At 46.2% G+C, this 13,400-nt stretch overlaps 1 protein-coding gene and 1 non-coding gene across 5 annotated transcripts in view; one reads left to right on the top strand and one right to left on the bottom strand.

Annotated features, from left to right (window-relative positions):
- Positions 1-13,400, bottom strand: part of Pcnt (pericentrin) — a 97,556-nt gene that overhangs the window by 69,859 nt on the left and 14,297 nt on the right. For all 4 annotated transcript variants that reach the window (XM_034524550.2, XM_076916629.1, XM_076916628.1 and 1 more), the window contains exons 9-12: positions 11,174-11,414; positions 10,130-10,217; positions 3,603-4,060; positions 364-928 (exon numbers count right to left, since the gene is read on the bottom strand). In XM_034524550.2, the coding sequence (XP_034380441.1) occupies positions 364-928; positions 3,603-4,060; positions 10,130-10,217; positions 11,174-11,414 (1,352 nt within the window). The remainder of the gene's footprint in view (positions 1-363; positions 929-3,602; positions 4,061-10,129; positions 10,218-11,173; positions 11,415-13,400) is intronic.
- LOC117725014 (small nucleolar RNA SNORA48) lies at positions 13,044-13,186 on the top strand. The gene has a single exon (XR_004608881.1). It is a non-coding gene; the product is annotated as a small nucleolar RNA SNORA48 (small nucleolar RNA).

Consider the following 13,400-nt stretch of genomic DNA (forward strand, 5'->3'; position numbering starts at 1 on the left):
CCTGAAAGCTCTCAATGCAATCAGTGGAAATGTGACTTGAGCCCCACCAACCCTGACTGTTACCATACCATCTACATTGAGACCATAAATCAGCACTGCTATCAACTGTCCGTGAGGCTCAGACACACACAAACAAACGTGCACACACACAGACACACCGACACGCACACGTATGTGCCAACTCAGAGATGTACACATATATACAAATAGGCACACATAGAAACAAGAGACACGGGTACAGGATGTGGAACCAAGACACACAGGTGCATATACCACAAATACCCAGACCCATCTAGCATGTGGCCAATGCACAAGTAAAGGGACACTCGCCCTGAGGCGCAGGACGTGGCCCTGGCATCTCACCTGGTGAGCTCCTTGCACGTCAGTGGCCGGGCCTTTCCTGTTCTCTGTGTGTTGGGCACTCAGGTTGACTCTCAGGCTATCTCTTACGGACTGAAGCTCTGCAGCATGTTTGAGCTTCAGTTTTTCCAACTCCTGCGTCAAAATCTCTCTGTGACAAGAATCCTTTTTCTGTAGCTGTTCCTCCAGCTCCACTCGCAAGAGCTCCAAAGCCCGTTTGTGTTCGTCCCGAATAGTCTGAACGTCGGCCATGTAACAGGATTCTAACTCATCCAGATTTGACAGGTGTCTCTTCTCCAAAGCACTAATTTCAGCATCGTGTTTTACCTGCAGTTCGGCCACGTGAGTCTCAAGGAGCGCCTGCTGCCTGCTCTCCAAGGAAGCGAGCTGCTCCCTGAGCTCAGAGCAGTGCTTGGTTTCAAGCTCGGTCCTCAGAGCCAGAAGCTGCTGCTGGTGTCCCTGCTGCAGGAGCTGCAGCTCCTGGCTGTGCTTCTCCTGGGCGTCTCGAAGGAAGGCATCTTGCTCCTTGGCAAACTTCGCCATGATCTCTTTCCGCTCTTCCAAAAACCTGAGACAACACTCAAGAAGAACACCAGCAATAGGGCACCTGGCCTCCCAGAACTCAGCCCCTCTGAGCCACAAGATACACTGCCCACAGGGAGCTGCCTCAATCCTGGATTTGAACCTTCCCTCGGAAAAACTCAGGGGCCACATGAGGCCTGAGTAACTCCAGGGCAAGTAACTCTAAGAGCCACAGAGTCACCAGTTCTTTTGTTTGTTTTTTGTTGTTGTTTTGTTTTGTTTGAGACAGGGTTTCTCTATATAGCTCTGGCTGTCCTGGAACTCACTCTGTAGACCAGGCTAGGCTGGCCTCGAACTCAGAAATCCGCCTGCCTCTGCCTCCCAAGTGCTGGGATTAAAGGTGAGCACCACCACCGCCCAGCACCAGTTCTTAAAAATACTAAGACATGGCACCCACAGGGAACTGGTACACACATCCCTACAGGAAGGACCTCAAAGGGCAGATTCAACAGCTAAGTTGTGACAGCATTTTACCCCAGAATTCTGTGTGCCTTGACAGGGAAAATATTACCTAGGAAGGCCATAAAGCAGTCCAAGACCCTGGGAGGAAAGAGCAAACCAAAGAGGGGGGAGCGGGAGTAACAGCAAGCCAAAAAGAAAAAGAAGGCTTAATTTAAGTGAGAGGAGTTGATCCCACCTGTACAACTGTGACCAACCAAGGTCCCTGGCAGAACAGGCTACGTTCCATTCTAAGTGTGTCACGTTTACATACACATGAGTTCTGACTTTTGAGAGCCTGCGTGTGTCTATGTTTGTGTGTGCACACATGTAGAGGCCAGAGCAGGGCATTGGGTATCTTTCTTTATTGATCTCTGTCTCATTCCCTTGAACCTGAAACTCGCTCTTTTGGCTAGGATGGCTGAGCAGTGAGCCTCTGGGAGTCTATCAGTCTCCACTCCCAAGCAATGAGTCACAGGTGCGTGCAGCCATGCTCAGCTTTTACCTGGGCCAAGGATTCAAACTCAGCTCCTCAATGCTTTGACAACAAGCTCTCTTACCCACTGAGGCATCTCCTAGTCCCAAGAGCTTTGCTTTTCTGTATGCAACTCAGTTGTGGGTCTTCCACAGACTACTTTGCTGTAGGCTTTCTGTGAGACAGGAACTCAAAGGTCCTGGGGAGTTGGCTATCTGGCCCAGACAGTAAGGGGTTTGTTTCTGAGCTCAAATCTCAAACCCAGAGAACTCCTTAGCATCCTTGATGCTGAATAGCTGGGGAAGGTGGAGAAGCAGGTGGGGCCGAGCCACTAACAGACCCAACAGTCCCTTGGTAATCAGACCTCAGGCTTCACAGCCTAAGGATTAAGAGCCACAAAAGAGCTGGCACCAAAAGAGGCAAACAATCTGCCTATACCCTAAGTCTGTAACTTCAAGGAAGGAAGCATGTGATTTAGAAGAAAATGTTTATTTTTTAAAGCAATATGCTTAAGTCGAAAAGACCCACAAAACACTCATCCCAATAAAGGACATGCCCACATTAAGACCTCGTAAGTGAGCTTGAAGATTCTGTTACTGAATGCCAGCCATGGTGGCACACGACTTTAAGCCGAGTTCTTGGAAGGCAGAAGCAGGAGGATTTCTATGGGATCAAGGCTAGCCTGATCTAGGTAGTGAGTTCCAAAACATCTAGGATTAAAGAAGGCAGAGAGACCTTATCAAAAACAAAAACAACAAAACCAAAAACAAAACAAAACCCTGTCACTGAGTGTGGAGAGATGCTGAGATGTTACAGGTGTTACAGGCATGGTCTGCTGGTCTGCTCTTCCAGAAAAGGGGTTCCCTGCACCACTGCACCCACAAGGTGGCTCACAGTTCCTGGGGAGCTGATGCCCCCTTCTGGCCTTCAGAGATAGCAGACAAAACACCCACACACGTAAAATAATTTTTAAGATCTTAAATACATGAAAACAGTAAGATGAAGAATAAAAATAACTCAATTTATTATACAAAGATATTATTCTGTCACTAAAATATTAAAACATGTACCCACAGAACAAAGGCATAACTGGGTATAGTGTCTATGTCTGTAATCACAGCATGCAGAAGACTTAGGCGAGGGTTAGGAGTTAAGAGGCCAGCCTGTGCTATGCACAGAGTATGCAGCTATCAGAACCTATAGAGAAGGTTGGAGAGTTGGCTCAGTGGTTAAGAACACTGACTGCTCTTCCAGAGTTCAATTCCCAGCAACCACATAGTGGCTCACAACCATTTGTAATGGGATCCCATGCCCTCTTCTGGTGTGTCTGAAGACAGTGACAGTGTACTCATACACATAAAATAAATAAATAAATCTTAAAAAAAAAAAAAAACAACCCTATAGAGAAGGTTCTGTCTCAAAACAAAAGTTCGATGTACATAGAGTTACAGCATTTAGGAGGCTGAGGCTAGGGGCTGTAGTCCACCTTTAAATCAGTTTAGTGACAAAAGGGACATCTTCTCAAAAATAAACAAGCAAGAATGGAGATGCTCAGGACACATGCACACTCCGCTTCATTCAAGGGATTCAAGCCCCTGTCGGCGAGCCTATCACGGAGCACACAGCTGTACAAATATATCACACCCTCCAACTCCTTCCAGAATTCCTCCCCAACCAAAATCTAGCCTCTGACAGCATCTGGGCAGGTGGCACCACACCAAACCCACCATCCCACAGCTTCACACACCTGTTCTGGGCCATCAGCAGCTGGAGGGCACAGTCTTCCTTCTCTCGGAGGAGCGTGACGTTCTTCTCATCCTGGGCCACAGGGGCCTCCTTGCCACACTGGCTGCACAGCAGAACTTCATCTCTAGTGAGTTCTTGTTCCAGCTGCTTCAGGTGACCCTGCTGCTCCATCAGAGATTTCTCCAGGTCCAAGATCTGGGCGGCCTGCTGGTCCTGCAGGTGCCTCATGCTAGACTCCCGAACCTCGAACCTGTTTATTATGGACAGTTTCTCAGACTCAGCCTTTTCTCTTAGCTCGAGAAACATGGAGGCTAGTCTCTCCTCAGCTTCTCTCTTTAGGTCCTCCTGTGAAAGCTCCCACTCAGCTTCCTTTTTTTGGAACTCGTGTTTCATTTGCTGAATCTTCTCCTCAGCTGTACTGAGTTTCACCTGATAGGCTTCAACCAGACTGTCCTGGACCTGTAAGATGACATGGTTTTAAGAGGAGAGACATTCTCTGGATTTGGATGCAATGACTCTAGCGTACCCCTAACATGAAGACTTCTACAACTTATTTCAAAATATGGCAGTGGGAATACACCTTGTGTTGATGGGAATGATAAGACTCTAAAATAAAGTAATGTAAAACTATCCTTTCCTCCACAAAAACAACACCTGGAACCGTGCGCACAAGCAGGCAGGCACACACTCACACACACCGGGAGCAAAGATGGACCTATCAGTCTTTTTAAAGGGGAGACCACACCCAACAGCGCCAAGAGGAGAAACTCAAGAGACAGTTTAAGTCACCTGATCTATAATAAACCATGGAATTCTAAAGGTCTCTTGAACAGGAAGATAAAGAAAAAGCTAAGGAAGGATGGCCAGATACCTAAAATTTCAAGACAGAAAAAAGTATGGAATAAAGTCTCTCATCAGTAGGAAGCAAATCAACATTGAAAACGGATGTGGGGAGCGAGCGCCATCCTCTGGTAAACAAATCTAACCAGACCAACTCTCCCAGTAAAAAGATGTGAACCCTGTAAGCCGAGTACACCAGAAGACATGGCCCAAATTCGGGCTGACTCTGAAGTTAATGCAGATGTAGGATGAGCTCCAGTAGCAGGCTGGCTAGAGCTAAAAGAACTGAATGAAACACTCGCCTCAGAACAAGAGATGGAACGTGGAGTCTAAATTCATCCAGATAACTGCCTGCTAAAGCAAACTTTCAATGCCCTATAGACTCCACTCTGGAAAGATAGCACCACAATATCCAGACTTAACACAAAGCTAGAGAATGTAAAACAAACAAGCAAAGCAAAACCAAAACAAAACAAACAAAACAAACCAGGAAACTGTGACCCACGCTAACGCTGAAGAGATAATAACAATACATTTCAATCAATCCCAAGATGGCACAAACAGGGTTTGAACAATAACTTTAAATCTTGTCTAAAACGTAGGCAGTATTACTGCAGCAAGGACACTAGGAAGACGGGATGAAGCCTACTTGGTCACGGTGGATGATGCTTTTAGTGTGTTCCTGGTTTCGGCTGGTGAGTATTCTGTTGAGTGTGTCTACATCAGGGAAATTGGTCTGGAATTCTCTTTCTTTGTGGACCTTTGGTTTAGGTATCAGGGTGACTGTGGCCTCACAGAATGAGTTTGGCAGTGTCCCTTCTGTTTCTATTTTGTGGAATAGTTTGAGGAATATTGGCATTAGCTCTTTGAAAGTCTGGTAGAATTCTGCGCTAAAACTTTCTGGCCCTGGTCTTTTTTATGGTTAGGAGATTTTAAGGACTGCTGCTATTTCCTTAGGGGTTATAGAGCTGTTTAAATAGTTTACCTGATCTTCATTTAATTTGGTAAGTGGTATCTTTTTTTATAATAAATTGAATTTTATTTTTTCATTCCTCATCTTATTGTTTTCATGTATTTAAATTCTTAAAAATTATTGTATGTGTGTAGGTGTTTTGTCTATATGTATGCCTATGCCCTACATGCGTGCCCGTCACGTCTGAGGGCCAGGAGAGGGCATCAGCTCCTCAGGAACTGGAGTTACAGACCTCTGTGAGCTGTCTTGTGGGTACAAAGGACCCCTTGTCCTCAAAAAGCAGTCAGTGCCTGTTAACTCCTCAGCATCTCTCCATGATCTCAGTCACAGGATCTTTTTTTTTTTTTGGACACAGACCCCGCTATACTTGTCACAGATGTGTAGCCTGGTCTTCATGTGGGTCCCCTAACAAGTGGGGCAGGGACTGTCTTGGTCTTTGTTCCCTGTCACTGGATCCCCTACCTGGACTACCTAGTTGGGCCTCAGTGGGAGAGAATGTGCCTAATCCTGGTGGGATTAGATGTTCCAGGTTGGGGTGGTACCCAAGTTGGGGTTGGAGGGGCTCCCCTTCTCTGAGGAAAAGGGGAGAAGGATCTGTAAGGGTGGGACTCAGAAGGGGGGGCTGTGATCAGGATGTAAAGTGAATAAAAACATTTTAATTAAAAAAAAAACCCAAAAGAATAAAGATGGAAAAAAGACTTTAAATAAAAGAAAACTTGTGTGAAAGAGTCACACAATAAAAAATGCTGAAGAAAATTCTGAAAATACAGAGAAACGGTGCACACATGAACTCACACCCTCAGGAGGGATCAAGTCCAAGACTATTATTTCCTATAATTTCTTTAGTTTCTTTTTAAATTTATGTTTTGGGCTTTGTTGCTGTTTTGTTTTTGGTTTTTTTTTGTTTGTTTGTTTGTTTGTTTTATTGTTTCTTTGAGATAGGTTCTCAGAGTATAAGCCATGCTGGCCTCAAACTTACTATGTAGTCACTGATGGCTTTGAACTCCTGATCCCAGGCTGCCCTCGGCCTCTGGAGCACTTAGACTACCAGGATTAGGGGTGCACACTGCACACTCAGCTCCCTTAGCTTCCTTCAAATACTGGACTTTAGAGCAAACCTTGTAATAGTGTTGTTGCCAAGGCAACAACACGCGTGGCCAGAAAATATAGGAAAGTGTAGCATAAAAGATGAGAGAAATGGAACAGGGAAACATACAGAAAATTAATAAAAGGACGGCAGGCCTAACATCTAACCACATCGGTAACTGCTTGAAACATTCACAGGCTTCGTACTATAATTAAAAGGCAAACAGCATCAAAATAAGTTAATAAACTTAACAAGACCATTTACATGAAACACGGTTTACCTCCTTCATTAGCCTAAAAGAAAAAAATATAAAACCAAAATGCTAAGGAAAAGCCCACGGAGACAAACACAGTAGCACACACCTAGAACCTAGCAAGACTCGTATGTCAAAACTTTCTTTAAATGAACATCAAGGATGGCACGATCATACTAATAAAAAGATTTTAAGATTTCAGGATTTAAGATTTTAAGGCAGACAGTAGCAGGAGATATTTTATTAATAATAAAAAGGTAGACTTTCCTGGAAGACATAATCACAAACACGTAAGTGTATAACAGAACTTCAAAATGCTTAAAGCAACTGAGCAAAATTTAACAAAATTACTATAAGACAATTCCACATGTGTTGTTGTTGTTCGTTGGTTGGCTTGGGTTTTTTTTTTTTTTTTTTCCCCTGAAACAGGGTTTCGTGGTGTAGCCCTGGCTATCCTGGAACTTTCTATGTAAGCCAGGCTGGCCTTGAACTCACACTCACAGATCTGCCTGCCTCTGACACCCAAGCACTGGGGTTAAAGGCGTGTGCTAGCATGCCTGGCCACATTCCTTTCTTGAACTGATTCCCCAGATAAAATGCGGCCTGGGAAACAAGCATCTATTGTTTAGGAAACTGTCTTTTTAGTCCCCTGTGTGGGGACAGATCACAGGCCACTGACTGCAGACTGCCTGCATTTAAACAGCTGCTGGTCTGGACAAGGTGGGCTCTATTAGTTCTGTGTTACACCAAGCCCTTACCAGTTCCTTAACTCTCAAGACAAGTTAGTGATCAAACCTGTAGGCAATAAATAAATAAATATATATATATAAATTCCTCTAAAGCTCTTTTCTGATGGAGAATGAAAACCCACAAAGTCATTCACGAAGAACAAATGCATGAACGCAGAAGGCACTGAAAGTCATGTTATCAGACATGGTCACAAGCATGATGAAGGGACCATGGTTTAGTGCACACCCAAGCAGCAAAGGACAGGAATACTAGTTCACACTCCTTGAACCGCACTGGCTGCATAATTGAAGAAGCCCACATTTTCCAGTCTGTCCACGCCCATAATGGCGCCAACGCCTTTCTCTAGCTCAGGAATTGTCGGATTTCCCACAATTGTTGAACAATCACCATGAAGGATGTCAAGAATCCGGACATACTTGAAGACAGTGGGATGAAGAGAAGACTGCCAGTGCCTTCCTGGGAGCCCCTGAAGATGTCTGAGCATCTCCAAAACTCAATCATGAGACTCACAAGAGCTACAGGTGACAGAAAACCCACAGGCCGATGAAGAGTCCAACCAGATGGAATACATAGGAAGAGAGAACCTGGGATGGATGCAAAGACCTCATGTACCTTAAAAAAGAGTGGGGGCAGCATGTAAGGTTCTCACACCCCAGAGCATTAACAAGAGCTGCAGAATGCAGCCACACCGATGGGTATAAGACAGCACACAGGGAAACTGTCGTGTTTACCAGAGCAGGGGAAACCAGGTATTCATAGAACTATGGGCAAGAAAGATTTCAAGGGCTGGGAAAAAAAAAAAAAAAAAAACTGTCATAGACTGAATTGTGGTCCCCTCCCGAATTCACATTTTATCGTCCTAATCTCTAGGACCTCAGGATAGCACTGTGTAAAACAGGGCGTCTAAAGTGCAGCAGGGACATCGGCGTGGGCCACCATCCACACTGACGACATCTTTATAAGGAAGTGAGATCAAAGGCCAAGGATGGAACGCAGTTGATGCTGAGCGCTTGTCTCACACACACAAGTGCTGGGTCTGGTCCCCAGCGCTGCAGAAAACAAAGAGTGATGATGTACACCTATAATCCCAGCCCTTGGGAGACAAAGGCCAAGAAATTGAAAGGTCGAAGTCATCCCCAGCTACACAGCAGCCTTGACTACCTGAGACCTTATCTTAAAAAAAAAAAGATGAAAAGATGAAAAAGATAGATGATATACACACACATACACACAAGTACACATACACACATACAAACAAGTACACACACATATACACAAGTACACATACACACAAGTACACACACATATACACAAGTACACATACATACAAGTACACACACATATACACAAGTACACATACACACAAGTACACACACATATACACAAGTACACATACACACAAGTACACATACATATACACAAGTACGTACACACACACACACACACACACACACAAACTAGGAACACACTTCACTTGCAGGTTAAGAAGAAACATCCCACAAGAGACTAAGCCGGCCTTGGATGTTATCTGGTCTCTAATTCCTCGGTCCATGATTCGTCACCGCAGCCTCAAGCCAATGCATACGTCATGAAAAAGCAGCCACTCATAGCCATTCACAGCAGAAGCCGGTGTTCCTGCCGTCGGGATGTGGGCTGCACTAAAGACTGCATTGCTCAGTACGGCAGGGTCTGGAAGGGGAGAGTTTCCAGGAATAACCACCAGGTACAACCTCGGTTGTACTGCCCTGTGCAAATGTTCAACAATTAAGTATGCCGGTGGCCACCACTCTGTCTACACAGTCACGGAAGGTTCCCTCAGCCGAGGAAGCTGTTTGGACAGTGCTATTCCACCAAGGCTCAAAATGACAAAAATATAAGCACATGATAACAATTCAAGAGCAAATGAAGACTAACGAAAAGACGCTTCACACGTAATTAAAAACAGAACAGTTCCATGAGCTGGCAACACGACTTGGGTGGGGATGCAAGCTGCCAGGCCTGGCCACCTGAGTTCTATCTGTGAGACCCACGCCCACACACTGAAAGGAGAGCAAAATCACACTCATACACACTGTCCTGTGACCTCAATAGGCCTGCTGTGGCACACCACAGACACGCACGCACAGAGACAGGCACACACACATATATACACACCATACACACATACAAAAGCACACACAGACACACACACACAGACTCACAGGCTTGCTAGTGCACACGCGCGCGCGCACACACACACACACAGACACACCACAGGCGCATGTGTGCACACTGAACAAAGAGGTGGTTTTTTTTATAACATCTTCACACCTGTCAGAATAAAATGCCAAAGTCGGGGCTGACAGGTGTGCAGGCAAGGGTGGCAGAGGAAGCCTCCATGACAGCTGGGAAGTGAGCAGGACCACAAGCAAGCGGGACTAGGGAAAGGGAGGACACAACAGCCTCGGACTCGGTCCTTACTCCTTAGACAAGCCCAGCACGTGAGGTTAGAGAGGTGTTTCAAGCTCCCCTGAGTGCCGAGGCAACAAGGACAGAACAGACTCTATGACGTGAAAGACGGCCAACTGCTAACTTAAAGACGAACGACTCTCAACCTTCTCAGATTAAAACCACACAGCCTGTCACCTTCGGCTGCTCAAGCTGACGATCAAGTGGATCAGGCGGCTCCTTCCTTTCTCTCCCAGATGTCTCCTCTGGAAATATACAGGATGAACTAAAGAGAGAAGACATGTATAAAAGCTTTAGTGTGCAGGCCATGGTGGTACACAGCTTGCATTCCAGCACTCAGGAGGCACACGCAGGGGAAGCTATGAGTTCAAGGTCAGCCTGGTCTACACAGTGAGTTCCAAGACAGCCAGGGCTACACAGTGAGACCCTTTCTCAAAAACAAAAACAAACAAAAATAAATACAAAAAAACCAAAACAAACAAACAAAACAAACAAACAAACAAAAAAAACACCATAATCTTTGGGGCTGGGGAGATGGCTCAGTGGCTTTTGCAAAGGACCTAAGTTCAAGTCCTAGCACCTACATGGTGGCTCATAACCATCTGTAACTCCAGCTCCAGGGATGACAACACCTTCTTCTGACTTCAGGGGCATGTGATGCACCTACATACATGCAGGCAAAACATTCGTTCACAAAAAAATAACTAAGCCTTTAGATGTTTTTTAAATAAAGTAAAGTAAAAGCTTTAGTGCACCCTTTCTTGCCTACTCTGTCCCTGGGCTCAACCATACAGAGGTAAGGTATCTATGTTAAGATCCAGATGATGCTAGCTAGGTCTCTATGCTGCTTAGCCAGTGCCACCATAACAGAGGAGAATGAGATTTGACCACAGGGCCACACGCTGGTAATGCAACAAAAACATGAGTGGAAACCACACAGGGTTCTAGAGCTGGCCAGTAAGTACTGACAGAGTGACTCACACCCTCATTTCCAGGACTGGGGAGGCAGTTGGACCTCTGTAAGTTCCAGGCCAGCCAAGACAACAACAACAACAACATCAGAAAAAAGAAAAAGAGAAAGAAAAAAAAACAAAAACAAAACAACAACAAAACTCAGCTCTACTGTACTCCATTAGTGTAAGATCACAAACTAAAGTGCAAACTTAGCCCACGGTCTCCACACCTGGGAAATCCACTGAGCCGGAACACTGTTTCCATTACCTGATCTCTGCAGACTCCAGAGAGTCCTCCCTTGCCTCCTGCAGCCGTTGTTGGAACACGGTCAGGTCCTCTTGGTACGTCTTCTCAGCATCCTTCAACCTCTTCTCAAAGTAGACCCTCAGGTGCTCCAGCTCTGACTCGTGCTGGGCTCTCTCCTGCTGCTGCTGCTGAGCGAAATCTGACCGCAGATGCTCCAGCTCTTCCAGGTGAGATGCTTGGGCCAGGAGCGGCTCCCATGACCCTTCAGCAGGAGAAGCACGTCATCAGCCCAGAGTGGAACACACAAAGCAAGAGACAGCAAGGCTGCTGGGTAGACTCTGAGAAGGGCCTACCCGTAAAGACTGAGTAGGTATGGGCCTCCTGCCTCATGGCACAGTCAACATTTCAGGAGTCCCTGAAAACTACAGCAACTGGGAGTCAGAGCGACCGGCTGCAGCAAGGAACATGGCCCTTTACAACAAAGAACGATATCTTGTCACAATCTCAGTTACTCTCAATGGGTTTGGACTAAGGGAGTCCTCGGGCAGAGAGACACAGCATCCCAAACTTTCTCTGAGCTCCCATTTTGAGGCTATCAAAGTGATACTGTTCTGCACAGCAACACAGACCACATGTAAGCCTGAGACCCAGCAACTGCTACCAACTGGTCTACGGCAACCACTAACAAACAGTGCGGACCGAGTAGTTACAACTCCAAAGGTTTTACATCAAACTTCCCTGCAGGGTGAAGTCCCATGGAAGAACATGCTAGACTTCTCAGGTCATCTCTTCCAGTCTCTAGTAACAGAAGGATTCAAAGGGAACAACAGACTGACATGCTGGCTACCATATCTGGCCAAGGACAGAACTCAAGGCTAGAAGGGAGATACCAGGCCCCACGTGCCACCGTGGGAGAAAGGGTAATTTGCCAAAAGTCCCTGTTTCTGGTTCTTCCTCATAACTTGCTCCAAATCACATTTACCCTCCAGGACAACCAGCAATCTTAAAAGCTCTGCTTACAGATGAACACCAGGAAAAGGATGCTAGCTGGGATGAAGCTGACGTGACCCTGGATGCTGGGGGCCTGAACAGGACCTAGCCATTTCCACTGCTGGACACAAGTGACTCTGCCTGGCTACACAGAGACAGATGTTCCTGACACAGGAGGGAAGAACTGAGTCGGAGGGTCTGCTCAGCTCAAGGCAGGATGAGAATGGAGCTGCCCCCAGCAAAAGCAGCCACAGTTGCTGGGCCCTGGTGACTCAATGGTTAACTGCCTCACCAAACTGGAGGTGCAGCTACAGGCATCTGACAGCAGCTGCCCTGGGGAAGCTCACAGGACCTATACCTTAGTGAGCCATTTTGGCGCCCCGATCCTGGCTGAGACTCACCCTGCTAGAGCACCCAAAAGCATCGCCAGGTAAGACCAACTCATAAAGGACACTTTACACCAGAAGAACCTGTACCATCATGTGACTACACTCAGCTGATATGCTGAGAGAAAAAAAGGGAAAAAAAAAAAAAGAAAACCTTTCTCTATACAAATTTCCCTTCCTGTTTTAAGAATTCATTTTCATTTTAAGTGTATGAGTATTTGCCTGCATATATGTATGTGCATGCAGTGCCCACAAAGGCCAGAAGAAGGCATCTGATTGCCAGAACTGAAGTTAGACATGGTTATGAACTGCCATGAAGGCTCTGGGAACCAGGCATGTGTCCTCCGTAAGAGCAGCAACCACTCTCTCATATCAAAAACTCCTTTTGTATACAAATCAAAGTCAGTCCTCCCCCCCCACACACACACACACCCACTAATAAACTCTATGGTTCAACTATCAAAGTCATATTTTCGGGGCTGGGGCTTGGTCATTGGTACAGCCCTTGCTAAGAATGCACAAGCAATGGGAAAAGAGACACCTTGGTGGTGGTATTGTTCTTCTATCAGTCCAGGGCAGAGCAGGCAGCAAGTCTTTGTTCATCCTAGCTTGATGCCTGACTTGGTGGCCAAACCTGCCTTATGCCTGAGACCCATAAAAATCAAGTCACATCAAATCCAGACAGCACAGTGCTGGAGGATGACAGAGACCTGCAGACTACCATGCCACCCACAGACCTGCGCTCCAGTGCACAGTGTGGGGAGTTGGGGGCTATAGACACCTGCTGGCCATCACGCGGTGCAGCACTGATGGACGATGTCACATAGGCCCACCAGCCGCATGGCCGGAGCGGAGCCACCACAATGTGTGTG

Source organism: Arvicanthis niloticus, chromosome 20 (assembly GCF_011762505.2).
Source record: "Arvicanthis niloticus isolate mArvNil1 chromosome 20, mArvNil1.pat.X, whole genome shotgun sequence".
In the NCBI taxonomy this organism is placed as follows: domain Eukaryota; kingdom Metazoa; phylum Chordata; class Mammalia; order Rodentia; family Muridae; genus Arvicanthis; species Arvicanthis niloticus.